Source organism: Tetranychus urticae, chromosome 2 (assembly GCF_039701765.1).
Source record: "Tetranychus urticae isolate SD_2017Ah chromosome 2, NJAU_TeUrti_SD_1.0, whole genome shotgun sequence".
NCBI classification, from domain to species: Eukaryota; Metazoa; Arthropoda; class Arachnida; order Trombidiformes; family Tetranychidae; genus Tetranychus; species Tetranychus urticae.
In genome coordinates this window covers 11,562,144-11,580,806 of record NC_142959.1, presented here as the reverse complement: position 1 = coordinate 11,580,806, position 18,663 = coordinate 11,562,144, and the positions used below count along the sequence as shown (strand labels likewise).

General features: G+C 33.0%; 5 protein-coding genes and 1 long non-coding RNA gene across 19 annotated transcripts; 3 read left to right on the top strand and 3 right to left on the bottom strand.

The window, feature by feature from the left end:
* Nucleotides 1–74: 74 nt before the first annotated feature.
* LOC107359893 (mite group 2 allergen Gly d 2.02) lies at nucleotides 75–8,430 on the bottom strand. Its single transcript, XM_015926482.3, has 4 exons — nucleotides 8,124–8,430; nucleotides 7,928–8,035; nucleotides 398–573; nucleotides 75–321 (listed from the first exon to the last, which is right to left on the bottom strand). Exons 1-4 carry the CDS (start codon nucleotides 8,197–8,199, stop codon nucleotides 187–189), a joined length of 495 nt encoding a protein of 164 aa, XP_015781968.1. The 5' UTR covers nucleotides 8,200–8,430; the 3' UTR covers nucleotides 75–186.
* On the top strand, nucleotides 1,155–7,334 carry LOC107359892 (uncharacterized). 8 transcript variants are annotated; one of them, XM_089267381.1, is made up of 4 exons: nucleotides 2,958–3,666; nucleotides 3,741–3,864; nucleotides 4,437–4,526; nucleotides 5,066–7,334. In XM_089267381.1, exons 2-4 carry the CDS (start codon nucleotides 3,801–3,803, stop codon nucleotides 5,626–5,628), a joined length of 717 nt encoding a protein of 238 aa, XP_089123507.1. In that variant the 5' UTR covers nucleotides 2,958–3,666; nucleotides 3,741–3,800; the 3' UTR covers nucleotides 5,629–7,334. The 8 variants fall into 8 exon arrangements, with proteins under 8 accessions (XP_025016116.1, XP_015781966.1, XP_015781965.1 ...); XM_025160348.2 differs by lacking the exons at nucleotides 2,958–3,666; nucleotides 3,741–3,864 and adding an exon at nucleotides 1,155–1,638 and having other exon boundaries at nucleotides 6,563–7,334; XM_015926480.3 differs by lacking the exons at nucleotides 2,958–3,666; nucleotides 3,741–3,864 and adding an exon at nucleotides 1,167–1,638 and having other exon boundaries at nucleotides 4,413–4,526; nucleotides 6,563–7,334.
* Nucleotides 8,431–9,866: 1,436 nt separating the features above from the next.
* Dronc (Death regulator Nedd2-like caspase) lies at nucleotides 9,867–13,053 on the top strand. Its single transcript, XM_015926528.3, has 4 exons — nucleotides 9,867–10,470; nucleotides 11,166–11,970; nucleotides 12,344–12,487; nucleotides 12,556–13,053. Exons 1-4 carry the CDS (start codon nucleotides 10,327–10,329, stop codon nucleotides 12,783–12,785), a joined length of 1,323 nt encoding a protein of 440 aa, XP_015782014.1. The 5' UTR covers nucleotides 9,867–10,326; the 3' UTR covers nucleotides 12,786–13,053.
* Nucleotides 13,054–13,072: 19 nt separating this feature from the next.
* On the bottom strand, nucleotides 13,073–15,346 carry LOC107359932 (mitochondrial protein C2orf69 homolog). 5 transcript variants are annotated; one of them, XM_015926530.3, is made up of 4 exons: nucleotides 15,200–15,346; nucleotides 13,991–14,099; nucleotides 13,744–13,912; nucleotides 13,073–13,663 (listed from the first exon to the last, which is right to left on the bottom strand). In XM_015926530.3, exons 1-4 carry the CDS (start codon nucleotides 15,256–15,258, stop codon nucleotides 13,161–13,163), a joined length of 840 nt encoding a protein of 279 aa, XP_015782016.2. In that variant the 5' UTR covers nucleotides 15,259–15,346; the 3' UTR covers nucleotides 13,073–13,160. The 5 variants fall into 5 exon arrangements, with proteins under 5 accessions (XP_015782016.2, XP_015782017.2, XP_089123505.1 ...); XM_015926531.3 differs by having other exon boundaries at nucleotides 13,991–14,219; nucleotides 15,200–15,335; XM_089267379.1 differs by having other exon boundaries at nucleotides 13,991–14,229; nucleotides 15,200–15,323.
* LOC149093892 (uncharacterized) lies at nucleotides 15,331–16,859 on the top strand. Its single transcript, XR_016198629.1, has 2 exons — nucleotides 15,331–16,013; nucleotides 16,351–16,859. It is a non-coding gene; the product is annotated as an uncharacterized LOC149093892 (long non-coding RNA).
* LOC107359933 (uncharacterized) lies at nucleotides 16,842–18,661 on the bottom strand. Of its 3 annotated transcripts, none has more exons than XM_089267383.1 (3): nucleotides 18,166–18,661; nucleotides 17,953–18,061; nucleotides 16,842–17,872 (listed from the first exon to the last, which is right to left on the bottom strand). In XM_089267383.1, exon 3 carries the CDS (start codon nucleotides 17,752–17,754, stop codon nucleotides 17,245–17,247), a length of 510 nt encoding a protein of 169 aa, XP_089123509.1. In that variant the 5' UTR covers nucleotides 17,755–17,872; nucleotides 17,953–18,061; nucleotides 18,166–18,661; the 3' UTR covers nucleotides 16,842–17,244. The 3 variants fall into 3 exon arrangements, with proteins under 3 accessions (XP_089123509.1, XP_089123510.1, XP_089123508.1); XM_089267384.1 differs by having other exon boundaries at nucleotides 17,953–18,118; nucleotides 18,166–18,656; XM_089267382.1 differs by having other exon boundaries at nucleotides 16,842–18,061.
* Between the last annotated feature and the right edge of the window lie 2 nt (nucleotides 18,662–18,663).

The following is an 18,663-nucleotide window of genomic DNA, read 5'->3' as shown; positions in this document are numbered from 1 at the left end:
GAGTTTATCATTCTGTTCTGGTCAATTCAGTATTGGAATATGATTTACGAAATTATGAAAATTATCTCAACACGTTTTGGCAAAAAATTGGTTTTAATTTAGTTTTGAAGTTGAAAAATATTGTAAATCTCTTTGAGGGAAAATAAAAACATGATAATAGTAACTAATTGTTCAATCAAAAATAGATTATAATTCTTGATGAGTTAGTTGTTCGTCTTCCTTCTTATCTTCAGGTGTTGGATCTTGAAGCTCCAAATCCGATTCAACGCAAGCAAGTTCAGTATCACCACTTTTCAGATTGAAAACAACCGTAACAGAAGACTGTAAAGGAAAAGAAATAAGGATTTTAATCAATTGCCAATCAAATAGATGTCATTAAAAAACAAATTGTATTTACCATAGGAATCGCTTCATCTACTTTTCCCTCGTAAGTAAATTTGGTTCGTTTTCCTGCTTTTACCGGGCATTCAATCAAATTTTGTCCACAGGCATCATTATTTTCAACAGGCAATTCAACAGGGAATCCAAAAACTAGTGAAGACACATGAAATGTAACAGAATCGGCATCGTGCTCTATTAAGAAGAAGATCAAAAGAATAGAAGAAAACAATTAGTTAATCATGATTGTATCAAAGAATCGACTTTTCAAGTTTCAAGTCAACTCAAATTTGTTTTGTTTCAACAAAGCTTTAAGTCAAAATTTACATTCAATTTTGGTTTTAATTATTCTAATTTTCGCATACAAATGTAAATTCAAATTGAATGGGTTTTTTCAATTGATGTTATTGCATGTAAAAAAGTACATACATGTGTATGTAAATCTTGCTGAGACTCATGAGGCTTTATTTTACTGGCAGTAAACGTATAGTTTGGTCCTACTTTTTGTACCCAACCTCTAATAACAATTAATACACCCTCAAAATACTTTTAATTAATAAAAGTCTTCTTTATTTTTCCCTCAATAATTCCCAATATAAGCCTTTTTTCCTAGGATTTCTCAAATGAGATCTCAAACAGATCTCATCCATAATTAACGTTAAGATTAGGAGCACTAATCCTAATCCAAAGGTAAAGGAACTTAGGCACCAAATCCTTTCCCCTTTTTCACTGTCGCTCGACATACTTTAAAACCCCTTTTTTCTTGAATGTTGATCTCAGAAGAGATTCGACACCCGACTCTAACTCAACTCAATAAACTTAGTGGAAATATATTTTTTCTGTTGAAAACATTTATTCTGTGAAATCACGCCAAAAGGCAGAGACAAGTTAGACATTAAAAATTTACAAATAAGTAGAGACTTTAGTCAACACCTAAACCCACTCACAATAAAAACATCCAACCGAGCAAATCTTAAATCGTATCCACGCTCAGTTTCACCATTCAGTAATCTACATCCGTTCAACAGTAATTTCAGCTTCCATTCACTGATTTTACTTTCAACCTCGAAAAACATTGTTTAACCAACCAGCCAACAGTTCAGTATTTGTATCTTTTGGGTGCATTCAGTGTCAACAGTTCGTACCTTAAACCTAATCCTAGTAAATCAGTGTTTCAATCAGTTTTGGTTTAAACTGACTTCAAATTTATATCAACTATGCAAACCATTGCTTTTGGATTCATCCTTTTCGTCACCTTCTGTAAGTACACATTTATTCAATAATCATCACCTTTGGTGGCTATCACCAATATCTATTCATGTCTGAGCCGAGTCCGTATTCAATCAATTTATCATAACCTAATGTTTATATTGAAAAGTTAACCAACACTTTCACTTCCAGTGTGCTGTTTAAATGAGTCAACATTCAATGTTTTCATAATATCCATAGATTTATCGGTTCAATCACTCAATCACAAATAGCTTTTCAATAGAGTATCGCATTCTGGTTTAGTACAAATGACCGTGAATTTTTCATGATAGTTATCTACTAACTCATCTTATTTGTTCAATTTTCAAGGAACTGCTAAGACAATTGTAATCAATAATGATTTTCAGTTTAGTCAAGCTGAAATTGAATAAAATACACTTTTGTCAAGTGTGGGTTGAATCGAATGACCTTTACCAAAGTATTTTTTCAATTTTCTTACTGTAATCATTGTTTTTGCTAATTTAACGCACCGTTGTAAAATAATGACGTTATTCAATTATAGATGAATATATTAATGACATTAATATACCAACAGAATTTCGTTGAAAGGTTGCTTTCAATAGATTTCAGGTAATCGGTACGGAGATTATCATAACAGTGGTGAGATTCTAGTAGGAAATACTCGTTCCTACTTCACCCAAGTTACATTACAAGTCCAAACAGCTAATATTTTCACAACAGATTTGAATCTGTTTGGAAATGATGGATTACCGTATTTGGGTTTGGTGTAAATTGATGCATGTAATATTAGATTAGATCATATTTGTTTATTACCATACTAACTGACCTGACATTCAGTGTCGATTGAGTGAGTGTCTCATAATTAACCCTAAATAAGGATACAAGATAACCTTCAACAAACACTTGATTTAACACAGGAATAAAGGTTGATTTTATTTTTCATTCCCTTACCTGAGAGACATAGAATCTTGATTGTTGGATGATCACTTGAGATAAGTTATGAAATTTGACAATTAAACATGTGAAAGTTCATTTGTTATCCATTATAACGTTGCCTTTTTTAGGAAAACACGCATTGAATGTTGGTTAGATAAATCAGCAAATAACTGCTTTAATTGATCACTTGACTCGTAGGTGATGATAATTATCAAATGGGTAAATTATAATTTGACCTGGTGTAATTTAAACGTAGGTTAACATTGAAACAATATCTTATTAGTACATTAAAACACAAATCTAAACATTAAAATTTACATCAAAAAATGCACTTGAACTTGGAAGAAATATGATGTAACATTTCAAACCCATTAAGGTAGCTTAGGCTAAAACAGCTGGATCTACATTTGTATTTTCCCTCTACTTTCGTTTTGTATCAACAAGTTGCTTTGATTTTTTTCGTTATTTTAATTTAGTGTTGAAATTATTTCAATTTTAGATTAATATTCTAATAGTTAAATATCATGATGTGATCTTATTAATTGTGATGAACAAAGTCTTTTAAATACAACATCTTGTGTTATCTAACAGCTTATGACTTCACCATCTCTAACCATCTTTAACATTTGCTTGGAGACATCGTTTGTAATATTTGTATTTCAAAATTCAACAAATATTCGAAAAGAACTTATGCTTAATGATTGGTTTAAAAGGTTGAACTGTTTTTGGTAACATCGGTCATATCACTTATTGGTCTAAAATGTCAAATCGATGCTCACTGTAATCCTACAGTAATTGGAATCCATATATTTTTCGGTGTTGATCCCTATGATGTTATGTACAACTTATGCTGATGAACCGAATTATGATCATTAACCTGGTGTAAAATAAATACACAGGTGGACAACCTCAATACTGTTATGGGTGACATTGTCCTGAAGACCAGCAGTCAGCAGCTAAAGATAGTTGGAGCTTCCATCACCAGTTAACATTACTCTCTTCTAAAAATTTTGGTTTTTACCAGAATTTTCACAATCATTTCAAGTCTTTTGGTTGAAATATCGTCATAAACACATGTATTTACTGATGAAATTAAAATTACTCTTGATTTTCTCATCAGAGGTAATGTACTTTTCAGATAGACAAGCCGTCATCAGATAATGTTTCAACTAACCCAATAACATTATCACCTAAAGTTAATGACACAGAAATCTACATGTGTCAATTAGATCAGTATTTGAATCAATAACTCAACCATGGATATGACTATGGCAGTCGTTGGATGGAGTGCAAATCAAGTATTCAAGATGCAAGAAAAATGTATTGGTTCAAACCAAGAATGATTATACAAATCAAATACACGGAGGAAAAAAGATCGACAAAAATTTACTCGCATCTGGAAAGCTGGTTTCAAATTCACGGTACTCTGAGCAACTTTTCAACTGAATAGTCACCATCATGAACTGCATTAACGAAGCAAAGTCATGCCCTTGATATGAATGTGAACAGTTTTGATTTTGTGTGGACTCACTCAGAACGAAAAACCTTCACAAAAACAATTCATTTCATTTTCCTGTCCTTAAAACTCATTTAATCTTGAATTTTTTATATCACCAATCAGATTAGAGTATTAATAGTGTAATATTTAATCTTTTAATATCCTAATATTGTCTAATATTGACAGCATTAGATTACAAAAGATGCATCTGATTTGATACTTCCAGACCTTTGACAATTTTAAAAATATCAGAACATTGCGTGATCTTAGTTTCTTTTCATATTGAGCATTTAAAGTTATTTATTGTCATGAATACGGACTAATTGTGAACAAAATAGCCATGACAGATTGATAAAAACTGCTAATGAAGGTTTATTTTCTGTCTTTCCTACAGTTTCAACACAAACACATGGACAATCATGCCATTTACGGGAACTAGATCTTTGCGCTGCAACTTTACTGGTATTTACTCAAAATCCATCGGGTAAGATTATTTTTAATTTAATTTTAACTTTAATCCAGTAATAACTTATACAGTTTGATGACAACTACTCCATTTAACAATTTTCAATAACACAACTTTACTTGATTGACAATCATTAGATCTAACTGATTAAAAAAACCACTGATTTTCATCGAGAAGAAACAATATTGCTTGTGACTGTTTCAACCGGGTTCATTGTTCACCTAACAAGTATCAATGAGTAATCATGCTATTAATAATCAAACGGAAATTGAATAACAATTTAAAAATAACCTTGATTTTGAAACCTTTCCAGTTACCGGCAATCATCACTAATCCATAATAATCATCTAAAAAACTCTACTTATCAACATCAATTCTGGTCGATTAACTGATTAACCCGATTGATTGGACATTGTTGAACCAATTTTTAATCTAAGCTTGGATGAAAACTAACAAGTATTTTAATGAAAATCAACACCAAACAATCAAAAATTTAACCCAATGTTAATTTCACTTTGCTTCCTTCACTCAAATTGGTATTTTCATGGCGTTAAAAGGGATCGCAACAACGGGACAAGAAATGAATAAACAATGTGGTTATTTGCGCGAAGCTGATTCATGTTTAAGAAATTTTACCCGCAAATGTACAACTCCATTACAACGAGAATTGATTGGTTTTGTTACCGAAGGAGGAATGAGACTGTTGAATGAATATTGCAGCCCGGCAACCCAATTGAGACAAAGCTATCTTAAACATGCACCTTGTTTGAATCAAGCTCAGCGAAACCAAAGGATGTGTGTTAAAGATTTACAAGCCGCACTTGAGATCATTGCCAATGTGGAATGGGATCGACGGATACCGGCTGGTTGCTGTGCCTATCGACGATTCCAGGGTTGCGTTGTTAATCTGGTTGAATCAAAGTGTGGTAAAGAAGCTGTTGAGTTTATCCATATCCTATTGAGAATGGCGTTGTCTCGATTACCAGATATCATTTGTGTCGGCTATGGACCACAAACCTCAGAATGTCGGGCACTTCTTCCACCACCGGGAACACCACCGAGAGGAGCTAGAAGCAACTCAGTCCTTTCACGATTATTTTCAGCCTACACTGGACTTTAATAATTTATACAACAATCTCAGGGTTATTCCGGTCATCTTGTTAGGTTAACAATGCAAGTTGGTTGTGGCTGCTTGATGATCATATGAGAATCAATTGTAATTTACTAATAATTGATTTACTTATTAGAAGTAGATTATTTTTTTGAAGATAAAATGATAGTTTTTTTCTCTCCTGTGTTCATCGGTCAATTTTGGTCTCTAATAGTTTTTGTTTCATTGTGATAGTTTGTTCAATCAATGTTAATTTAAGAATTGTTCAATGTCTTAATGTTCCTGATATATCTCTTTGATTCATTAATACTAAATTCATTTAATTTATTGTACTCGCCAAGATTTCAATCAATTTATAAATCTATGAAAAACTTTTATATGTTAACCAAGACTTGTTTCCAAAAGTTACTGATCAGTAGATTTGATTTCATTGATTAAAATCTCTAGGTTTACTAATTTAGCCTTTTGATAAAGATTCAAGTTCAATTGAACGGATAAATCTAATGTTCAAGACTGTGTCATCGATATATTTATCAAGTAATTATTAAACTTGGAAACAAATTAATACTAAGCTTGGGAAAACAAAAGTGTTCAAATGAAAGATGTAATGGCAAAGGTTAAAAGACAAAAATTAATCAAATTGTTTCTGTTGGGATTTCTTGAATTGTGAAGTAAATGTAAAGCATGAAAAATTATAAAGCGATTCTTATAAGGTTTGGTAAATCTCAATGAATCTGAATAGCGTAACGTGAAATGACAAAGAAATGAAAGGAAATAATGCAATTGTATTCAATTTTAGATGGAGTTAAGATGAGGTTAGATAAAGACTAATTCTGAGGTGTAACTCATGAAACGGTCCACAATTTGTGTGTAAATCTTTCAAAGTCAAAGATTGAAAAAAATCTAATTTGTATTTTCTTTTAAATTTTTGTTGCCAATCTAGAGTTGACTGGAAATGACGTTGAATTGGACAAACAATGCAGTTTTATCCGTGAAGCCGAGGACTGTCGACGAAACTTTACACGAAGATGTACCACTCCACTGCAGCGAGAGTTGATTGATTATCTTGGTGAAGGAGGTCGTCAAGTTGGTCAAGAGTTTTGTACCCGAGGAAGCCCACTTCGTGAAGAGTACAAGAAACATGCTCGATGTTTGGGTCTATCTAGACGAGAATCAGCCGGATGTTCAAGAGACTTGCAAAGAGCATTAGAGGTTGTCCAAAATTTACCTTGGGACTCACGAATTCAAACGGGCTGTTGTGCCTACAATCGTTATGATGCTTGTACCAGTAGTATCATCTCATCTCGGTGTGGACCTCAAGCTTTGTCTTTATCAAGACAAGTTCTTAGACTTGCAGCTTCCCGACTGCCCGAAATGCTTTGTCAATCTTATCAAGCTTCAAGTAAAAAATGTACCGAAGCACTGCCTGCTTCAGGAGAGTCCCCACTCGGGTCTAGGTCCAACAGCCTTTTATCCAGACTCTTCTCAACTTATGCTGTATGACAAGGTTAAACCAACTGTGGATAGCAACAATTTAATCCTAGATTAAGTTACGATATTGGATTAACTGCTACTGATAAAAGTCTCAGTGTTTTCAAAAAGATAAACTTGAAATTGATACATTTCATGATCGTAGACTCTAATTGTTAATTCACTCAACGTGTATTGCTCACTTTTGTCTAAAATTAAATAAATTAATAAAACCATTTCAAAAACGTGGTGAATTTCATTTGATAACAAAACCAAATATCAACATTACTTCCTAATAAAGTAACCAAAAGTTACAATCAGGAAACTAAATTGATACTCATCGCAACATACAGTATGTGTAGTATACAGTTTGATAACTTGAATTAGCTTTTTTTCATGGTTAAAATTGAAAATGACATTTTGAACGATTATTAAACTCATGTAATAAAACCTCTGAGGCTCAAAATTTTCGATCATTAATAAAACGATGATTGCAAATTGTCAAGAAAGCAATCAACTTTCTCTCCTGTCCTTGATATATTGTACTTAAACATTATAATTGAATGATTCAACCATAACTTGAAAATATTTCCTTGTGAATTTTGAAAATGAAATGAACGCATCAACAAGTGTTTACCAATCAGCCATCAACGATAGAAACATGAAAAATATTTGAATCATTCGACTAGTTTTAATCACAATTCCTTTGCAAGCATTCAAATCCATACCAATGTGAATGTAAATTTAACAATATGAAACATTAAAAGGAAAGCATACTGCAAAATGTTCTATTATTGATCAACTACTGTGAATCAATCAATTGAAAATGTAAACTTACCCGGGATAAAGTCCAGTTCAACTTGAAATGGTTTACCCTTGGTTAACACACAAGTTTCCTGGTCTGAATCACAAACATCTACTTTGATTCCTTTAACTTGCCCATTTCCTATGAGTTGAATACATTGTTGTTGGTTAATAGCAATTGAAATATTAATGAGACACCAAATTATTCAAAAAATAGACCAACTACTCACCACAATCACGATATTCAAGGGCAGAACAGGTTGAAATAAGAAGTGTTGAAAGTAAAAGGTAAAGTTGATTGTACATGTTGTTTGTTTGTTGTGATTTGTGTTTTCCTGCTGATTGTTGTCCTAACTAAAAAGTGTCCGACCGCTGATAATTAATAAAGTAAAAAAGGTAACCAAAGAATGGCTAATTATTTATTAATAAGCATTCACAAGACTAAATTATAAAAATAAAAGTGACTAGGAATGAGATTGAAGTTGTTGGCTAAAGACACGAAAGCAAGTTTTAGAGACATTCACTTGGCCTTTGCTAGATAAGGTGTGCCTAAAAAATGATGATAATGATAATGATGATGAGGCAACGAGTGAGAAGAGAAAATCTAGAAAGACAGAGGAAAAGAAAGAGAAGAGAGAGAAGAGAAAAGGGATTTAAAAGAGAAGATTACTTGATGATTTTAAAAGTACTCAAACAGGTTGACTTTACCAGAGATGTAACATGCACTCAAGATTGTGGAGAAATTGAAATAATTCAAGAAAACATCACCGTTTCGCTTCTCTACATTACTAGAAAGCTTTTGATTCAGGCCCTAAATTCAACAATTCTGAATGTCTATGAATATAAATCTGATTCAATTGCTGCCCATGTTTATTGCCAACATTGTAAAACTTCAGACTCGTTTGCTTTTGTCAATTCCTGTCTTGATACTCTTCATCTTCAAGGACTTGACTTTTTATAACTTTCTCTTCCTAATCGCCATTTTTCAAAGTACTTGCTCTGATAAATTGTTATCATGATTGAAAATTCACTAGATTGGTAGTTTATAAGGTTGTTGAGATTGCCATCAACCAGAGTCTAACCAGATCACTTTGACCAGACAATGTAACCCAACTGGTAAATCATACTGAACCAAAGCACTATTCTGTTTGATTGGATAAAATACCTTGATTGATTGATGACATTGAGTGAAACTGGATTATTTGATTAAATTTTGTTACTTTGGAGAGGATTGAGACTTTAGCCTAGTTGATTGGATGTTGCTAGGTTTATCTATTAATAGATGAAAAACAAATATTGAAATGAGTTGAAAAATGAACAATTGTATTAAAACATGAAAATCCAAGGATTCCTTATTTCAATGGTAAAAAAGTGATCTAAATATATGATCAAAACAACGAGTAATCACATAGAGAAGGGTTAATTGTTTAAATCGAGCGAAATCAATAAAATCAGGATGAATACCAGTCGATTTACAAAATTGTGAAAGTAAACCTCCAACCATGAAACATTATTATTGCATTGGCAGCCTTGGCAATCACCATTGACCTGAGACTTGAAGTGTAAAATTGCTGAGTAAGATAAATATTATCAGCATTTCCATCTCATTTGGTGTTCAATTGAAATTAGATTATCACCAGAATCTTATCAGCGTTGGATACTTCATGGTTGGTGAAATTGATACTGAAAGAGAAATGAACAATTTGCAAGCTTATGTAAGCTTGGAATAAAAGGTTAAAACAAAGAATTTATTTCCTTAATCTTTGGTTAAAACCATCACTTCAAAGAGTGACCTCTTAAGGATCACCAGGTGACCCGAGTCATATTTTTAGGAAGATAAAGGTTATTGCTGGTTATTACCCACACAAAGAGGTCATGGAAAAGATGTTCAAAACATCATGTTGTTACCCTTTTAAAATTGAAATCATCGATAGGTGACTTGATTTATCGATGATGGTTTATCGCTCACCTCAAATCGATATGAATAATCGATGATCCCGATATCGGCAATTTTTGCTATTTTGATCCCACCAAAAACAAGTGTCACTCTCATCAATTCATTCATCTCTCCATCTACTCATTAAGGTTTATCCTCTCATCTCCCTTCTATGTTTAATTGATTCATTTTTGCCACTCGGTTAGCCACCATTTTTATTGTATGAATCTAAACATTTTATAAAGCTCAAAATGTTACTGTTACTTAAAAGCCAAGTCAAACTAGTTTTTTTGTGTTCTTCTATTTTCCTCTTTCATTTCTTAACTCTGTCTTGAATTGTGCAGATTTTGGAACACCTCAATTTTTTTAACCTGACAACAATTTAATTTCCATTGTCTTGGCTTATCCATCAACTTGCCTGCTTCCTTGTTTTACTTGACTTTGCATCCATTGTAATATTATTCTTGTGTGCCATAACAGCTAACCAGCTTTGCCAAATGTCTCAACCAGGACTAGATCGTTATATGGAAATTATTTTGACCAACCTTAATCGACTAATTCCTCTGATTAATGGTAACTTTATATGCGATCTCATCGCTTATCGTGAAGTCCTTTCTGATGAGGATTGGAAGATTATAAGTGTAAGTTTTTCTTTGTTTTCTTTGCTACAACTTTTAAACTGGTATCCATTGTCTATTCCCCTATCCTTAAACTTCAATGTTGATTAACAATTAACGGCTTAGAATTTATCAAATATATTAACTTTCTGAATATACTCTTCTTGAATACGTTCTGATTAATGAGAAAAATATGATATGATCTACCTAAAATTTAAGCTTAAACTCTTTTTTCTCAAACAAAGAAAACTGCAACCAGATTTAAAACCATTTTTGCCAGGAACAGTGTAATAACTAGTCTTTAGATGTCAGGCAAGTTGGGTTCATTTTGTTTGCTTTTAACTAAACTTTTCCCGGGACATTCACTTTTTGGTCAAAGGTCTAATCATCAGCTAATGACATCCCTCCCTCGAAATTCGGGACCAAACTGTTTTTCTGGGATCTTTGAAGCTACTGCCTGGGCTCTTTCAATAAAAGAGGTCGGTCATCTGTTACCAAAAAAGAGAATGTTAGTTTATATGATGAGTAATTCCAGGTTCATTCTCCTCTATTTAAGAAAAAATAGCAAACACTTTACTATGAATTGAAAAAATTATAATTATTGTGGGTTTCTTTTCATTAAGATTCTGACTCCTAACCTTTGATACCTGAATGTATTTTTTAAGAAACCTCTTACATTCGATTAGCTAATTTTTGTTTATTTTATTTACTTTGATTAGTCAAAAGAGGACAACTATTCCAAGACTGAGAGTCTTTTACTTGCCATCGGACGGGCTGGATCAGAAGCTATGACTGCCTTGAAAGATATATTGGCGATAACTGAAAACTATCGAGCAATTGAGATACTCAATTCTGGTTCATCATATGATGAAATGTGTACTCATTGTACCTCTCAATATGATGGAAATTGTTCAGGTCGTCATCTAGTTAGCGAATGTAGACGATCCCAGAGTAGAACCATATCCTACTTTGATGTCAATGACCATGTAGATCCATCAGGATCTCAGGATGAAATTAATCGTAACTGTGCAAATGAGGAAATTTTGCAATCTCCAATACCCAGAACAGTTGGCCTTAGACCCGAAAATCAATGTATTGTTAAGGTAGATGGCGAGATGAAACAAGGGGAGAACATCTATGAGGTTAAATCAAATCCAAGGGGCTTCTGTTTGATTGTAAACAACATCGATTTTGAGATTTTTGATCAACGCTTATCTGCTGAAGAAGATGGAGTTTTTCTTGCCTCAATATTTGAACAGCTTGGCTTTGCAATGAACTATTTTAAAAATATGAGCGCCAGTGATATTGAAGCCGTATTTCAAAAGTATTCAAAGATGGAGGAATTGAAGGAACATGATGCTCTCGTTTGTGTCATCATGTCTCATGGACTTAAAAGTGATCTTATCGTTGGATCTGACGGACTCTATGTCCGTCTCGAAACTCTTCTGTCCTATTTCAATAATTTTAACTGCCCGTATCTGATGAACAAGCCAAAGCTTTTCTTCATCCAAGCTTGTAGAGGAGGTAAGTCATTGATTTTTCTCCTTTAAAATTTCACCAAAGCTTACTTATTTTCATCATAGTTGTGACAACAATCATGAAAAATAAAAAAAGTACAAACGTCATGGTAAAATATCACAACAATCTGACTTATCTATCCTGTTACATCATAGTAAACCAAAACAATTGGTTATTTTGTTGATTTAAGGTTTACTTTGAGTCATTTAATTTCCATGGCAAAAAGCTCACAATTGTCAGATTGAAAGTGAATTTATATCATGAATAAAGCTCTCTAGAAGTTTTTTTAAATCTATTTATTAATGTAATTTCTAATATAAATGAATTTATTAATTTCTTGTTCTTGCTTTTTTATTTTCTATTATATTTATTTGATTAGATGAATACGATTTTGGCATATTAGATGCAACCACTACTGCCGATGCTGGCCCAATCCCTGGTCCAGTCGTTTTTGCTAAAGATCTTGATAAAGGTCGCATTCCAACCTGGAGTGATATGTGTATAGTTCAATCAACTGTTCAAGGTAAATTTATTCATTATTTACATTGTTATGAAAAACTTAGTAATTTAAATGTATTTCCCCTTCATTAGGTTATGTGGCATTGCGTAGTGTCCAATCTGGATCATGGTTTGCTGAAGCATTAGGACAAGCTCTGGTTGATCATGCATGGGAAAAAAGTCTACATGAAATATTAATGGTCGTCAGCTCTAAACTTACCAAGAGACAGGGTAAAGATAGTGTTAAACAAGCCATTGAAGTTATCTGGCGGGGTTGGAATAAGAGCTTTTTCTTCAATCCAGGATTATATTCTTCCAAATGAAGTGTCTATATCAATGCTTGTTGTCGATCTCAAAATATATCTTTGACCTGGATCTTTGTTGATAATATGTAAATTTGTACATAATCACTGTTACGTCAACTCATAACAAAGCAACAATTTTAGTTTTAGTAAGAATTGTTACCCTTTTCTACGCGATATTTTGACCAATATCATTTTATCTAGATTTTTCATATTTATTTGATTTTTTTTGTAAGAAAAAACAATAAAAAACGGTTCAAATTGTTGAATTTGAACCAATTTACAAATATTTAAATTGCCATAATTAATTGATACAGAATTGAATGTAACTTTTATTTCTAACTTGAATAAAGGTGATCAAATTGATTTGAGATTACAGTGAGATCATCGTGGAGACTAATCGCTATCGAAATCTGCTAAAAGTTGGAAATGATGAGCAAATGAAGGTTCGGAATCCTTGTAGTAAAGCTTGTGAACATGATCAATTTTAAGGCAATCCAAAAAACTAAGAAAAATTTTATAATTAATTTGATTATCGGGACGATCGCGATTGCAGACTTGTAATGGAGTGACATATACGTGTCCAAAAATGCGTCTATTTTTCAGTGTTTGTATGATTTTTTCATCAGTTAACCAGCATTTACCTCCATCAAGCCAGTAAATATGTTTGATTAAAGAAGCGAAAGCTTCAAGATCAGAATTAGGAGATTGATCCAAGGAGTAAAGTGAATGGATTATTTGATTTATGACAGTCATCCCTTGACTAAAACCGATAAGTTTAATACATTTCAAAGAAGATAACCAATCAGATAATTTGATTGCTTGTTCAGTTAAAAGTTGAAGATGCTTTAAAGGCTTAATGTCCATGGCAAAAGTCGGCTCACCGAAACGGTCAGTCTCTGTGAATGGTAAAGAACCAATGGTATAGATTAAGTGATGATCGGAATAATTAACGATTAAATGATCAATTGCCACTTACTCACAAAATTATCAAAACAAGCTTTGGCCCTAGAGTCGATTCTTGAAGCTTTAACGGTCATGATTACATGATTGGAAAACTTTTTGGCCAAAATTGAACCAGTATCCTCAAGATTCCATTGACAGTAATTTTTAGAGTTTGGATTGGCTGACATCATTTCAGAGTAATCCTACTTAAAAAAGGAAAAAATCACTTGTTTCATTTAATAAACTTCAAATTTAATTTTGAAATATTTCTAAAGAATTACCTGAATATCTCCATGAAAAAATATAACCAAGTTCTCAGATTTTCCAGAACAGACACGAGAAAGGATGAGATCATTTACTTTATCACCTAAACCAGTTACATTTAATAATCTGGTTATCGTTTTATGAGAGATTGAGGCAGCCATTTCACCAATGAATGTGTCGAATGACGATTTACAAATAAATAACAGAGCAAATATCAGAAAAGTTGAGTTTGACTGAAATTAAAACCTTAAAACACCTATTAATGATTGATTAAGACCGAGTGAAAATATTTTGAAAGCAAAAGCACAAAAAACAGCAACAAAAACAGTAATCAAAATAAAGGCGGGGAGTTCAATTATCAAAGTAACTACTCTTTGTCAATCACATTTGCAATGATTAAGAATCACTAGGTAATAATAAAGTGAAGGATATAACATGGAGCCCAAGGTTCTGATTTGAAGCACACAGTAGACAAATTGTTTAATTAAAATTTGATTGACCATGGTTTAGTTTAAAAATAAAGAGGTTAAAATTGAAAGGGTTATGTGCAGCTTAAACTCATATGCGTCAAAATTATTTCAATGTTCATTTTCTGATACAGCTTATTGAGAAACTATGTTCATATCAGAGTCAATAATTCTGAACACTTTAACATTCGTTTCAAGTTGGTTAAATGTCAGGTTGCTGAGATATTTAGTTACATCCATTCAAGATCGCTTTCCGACTAACCTTTATATCAACTAAACTACGATGTCAAGAGCAAAATAAAGCTGTCACGCCATGTACTCAACATAAACAAATATTTCTAGTCATTAAAACAGATTCTCACTTGTGATCTGTTGACTTAGCTTCGAAAAAACGAAATGGCCTTTCGTTAAACTCAAAAATGGAATGATCTAGAGTCTGGTTTTTTTACATTTATGCTAGTTATAAGATAATAGTCTGTTTAAATTTACAGCTTTTTATTTCAATTATTAAACGAGACATAGCTTGGAAGGTTTCACACCAGATTCGTCTTTTGAACGCAATTGAGGCCAAACCATAGATTTTGTCCATTTTAATAATGCACATAGATCACAATACGCTTTATCAGAAAATAACAATAAACATTAAAATAAGACGGATATGAGTTGAGGCCGCACATACCCCTTTATTCACTTCCGTTCAAAGGGTAAAGTAAGAAGAGATAGCAATCAAAAGGGCAAATAGCCCCTTCTTATACTCACTGGATGACTCTGTTTTCATTCCTGGTTCCCCCATTTTTTAGGTATAGCCGCCAACACATTGAACCTGAGATCTCTGGGTAAAGAGCATCTTATCCACAGGCCAACCGAAGCCAGCCAGATGCTGACATGAGTGGCTATAGCCAATAGATAAGGTGGCTAAAGTAGATTAAAGCTAGCTATCAAATAAGCTGCTTCGCCAGAGTTTGGCTTGTAATTTAAATATTTTTAATCATTTTTTGACACTGGTGTAGTTTGCTCATAAATCATTCATATTTCATTAAAAGTCACTTTAGTGAGCCAGTTTAGCTAACTAGCTAAGCTATGAAACAGCTAGGTGTCAGTCAGCCACATATCAATTTTAACGTTAGCCAGTGAATTACATTTTTACTTGGCTAGCTTCGGTATCTAATTTTTTTCTCATCAGTTTTTAGTTTTTTTGCTCTAATTTTTATTAATTTTACCTAATTATTGTTTTTGACTGATATCTCTTGTTATTTTACTCTTTGCTTCCGTTCTTGTTACCATGGTTATTTATTGTCGTTTTGGTGTTTTGTTTAGTGTACACTCAAGTTTGACTTAGATGTTCAACAACCTCTGTAACCCCTAATAAAGTCACCATATGATTAATCATAACTATTGATCCATGTTTTCTCAATGGTTGAATGGACCATTTGAAATAGTCAATAGTAATGGTCTAGAAAAGGGATTTTCTCTGTTTTCTCCGGTCGCGTGGTAGAAGTCCGTCTGCTGGTATTCAACATCTGTCTAAAGGTCCAATAGCGTCAATCCTCAATAGGTTGCTAAAGATGTAAAGGTAAAAAAAGATGGTCAGAAGAAGGATGAGGAAAGAGAGGGAAAATACTGTGATGAAGGAGGGTAATAAGATCGCCTTTTAAACAAAACTGTACCTAAGGCTTCACTTTCTTTCTTTCATCCTCCTTCTCCTCCTCCGCATCCGCATCTCTTTCACCTACAACAACCAAACATGAATACAAAAGAGGCACGCGCTCGACCAAGCTGTGAATCAATAGTGAATCGTTTGTTTGTTGTATGATAAATAATACAATTTATGGACTATTTCCGATTCTTAATTCTGCACACATTCAAAGTGATGAACAAATTAACAAAATTTTAATTTTCCTTTTCTACAGACACATGGTTTTGCTGAACATGAAATTCAACACTATTTATCAACTAATATCGATCAACAGCAAATTTCATCCAAGTTTTATACAAAATGTTTACACTGTGTCCATCAAATGGACTCCATTTGGTTCCCTGAAAGATGACTGATTGAAGGGGTTGTTATATAATAAACCTAGACAAACATCTGCGTTCAGTCAGTAGTGAGGTATTTAGCTGACAACCCCTTCATGACCTAAAAAAGCCATGAGTCGTTTTGTCGTGTTTTTTTTGGAACCAAAGGGATAACGGTGTATATTTTGATGGAAATCGGTCCAATATAATTATCTAATCATCTCAATAAGCTGTCAAACTGAAAGTGCCTAAACTTTCGTCATTTTTAATTCTCTTACAGCTTCGCTGCTTTTTAGATATAAAATTCAAACGCGATGTTAATTTAATTTACCAAATGTATTGGCAAATATAAAATCAAGAAATTAAATTATGATCAGATGTTCAATTCAACAAAAATTAAGAATTTTATTTTTGGCTCTTTTTTTTCATTTTGACATTGGTTTTTTAATTTTGGATTTGACTCGTTTAATGTAAATTGACTTTAATGACACAAACTGATAATCTGTTGTAATCGGCAATCAGCAAGTTCTGAAAGTTGAGTTTTTCAGCTCATTTTTATACCATTTCATTGATCGTTAATAATTGAAAATTTGATTCGACCAAATTAAAAGTTTGATTAGAAAACATGATTTCTGTTTGAAAGCGTTCCTCAATCAGAGTTGAAACAGGCACAATAAAGTAGTAAACCATAATGATATAACAGGGAAACTCAATTTTCAGAGTAAAAATTGATGCATTAGATGAAGATGGAAGTGGAAGCAATGAGAGGTAAATAAAAAAGTAAAATTTCATTGAAAAAAGATACAATTTTCCAAATTTTCGAGGCACAAAGAATTGGTTGAAGATGAAACTTGGCCATCGGTAGTTGACTGGGCATCATCGTCAAGAACCGATTCAAGAAATCTAATGTATTTAACCGCTGACCTCAAGGTTTCTACTTTTGACATTTTACTTTTACACCCATCAGGAATATGTTGGCGAAGTGTTTGAAATCCAATGTTAACCAGTTTAACTCGATTCCTTTCCCGTTCATTTCGTTTGTTGATTGATACCGTAGATGAAAAGGATGAGGGGGAAGAGGAAGAAGATGATTCACATGAGGAACTATTTTCACATTTAAAGTTGATAAAAGTAGATGAAGTGGAATCAGGTCGACATTTAACCAGAATAATTTCAGTTGATGAAGATGATGAGTTTATCGCAGGGTTTGATGATTTAACATAAGATCCATTGGTGTCTACCAAAACTAATGGATGGTAAACGGGTTCACATGTTGTCTCAAATGTTTTCGTGGCCATTGGTTATAAATATTTGGAGTAACTCTTCAGTATTTAGTGTTATTGATGTTTCGATGATGGTCACAAAATTAAAAATAAATTTTGACCATTTGAAATGGTCAAAATTTGTAATAATCATCTAAGGGGGAGAGAGAGAAAGAGAGAGAGACAGACAGAGGGCGAGAGGTAGACCATAGAAGAGAGAAAGAGGTGTTTTACCTTTTCATTCCCTCTTTCTTCCTCTCTTTCTAGACGCGAGGGAGACCCCTCGTCTGCTGGTATTCAACATCTGTCTAAAGGTCCAATAGCGTCAATCATTAATAGGTTGCTAAAGATGTAAAGGTAAAAAAGATGGTAAGAAGGATGAGGAAAGAGAGGGAAAATACTGTGATGAAGGAGGGTAATAAGATCGCCTTTTAAACAAAACTGTACCTAAGGCTTCACTTTCTTTCTTTCGTCCTCCTTCTCCTCCTCCGCATCCGCATCCTTTTCAACTCCTACAACCAAACATGAATACAAAAGTGGCGCGCGCTCGACCAATCTGGATAAATAATACAATTTATGGACTATTTCCACTTCTTAATTCTGTACACATTCATAATGATGAACAAATTAACACAGTTTCAATTTGCCGTTTCTTCAGACACATGGTTTTGTTGAACATGAGATTCAACACCTTTTATCTGCTAGTATCGGTCAACAGCAAATTTCATGCGATGTTATGTTATCAAAATGTTTACACTACCATCCATTTGGTTCCAACAGCATTTGGTTCTGGTTCACGATTTACTTGGAAGAACGATTTTTAAATTATTTTTTGATGAATTAACTCTAACTAATAATAAAACTAAATTAGCTTGGCGATTATTGACCAAAATAATTCAAATGAAAACAAATGTTTTGTCTTCAACAAACTAACTAATTGAAGGG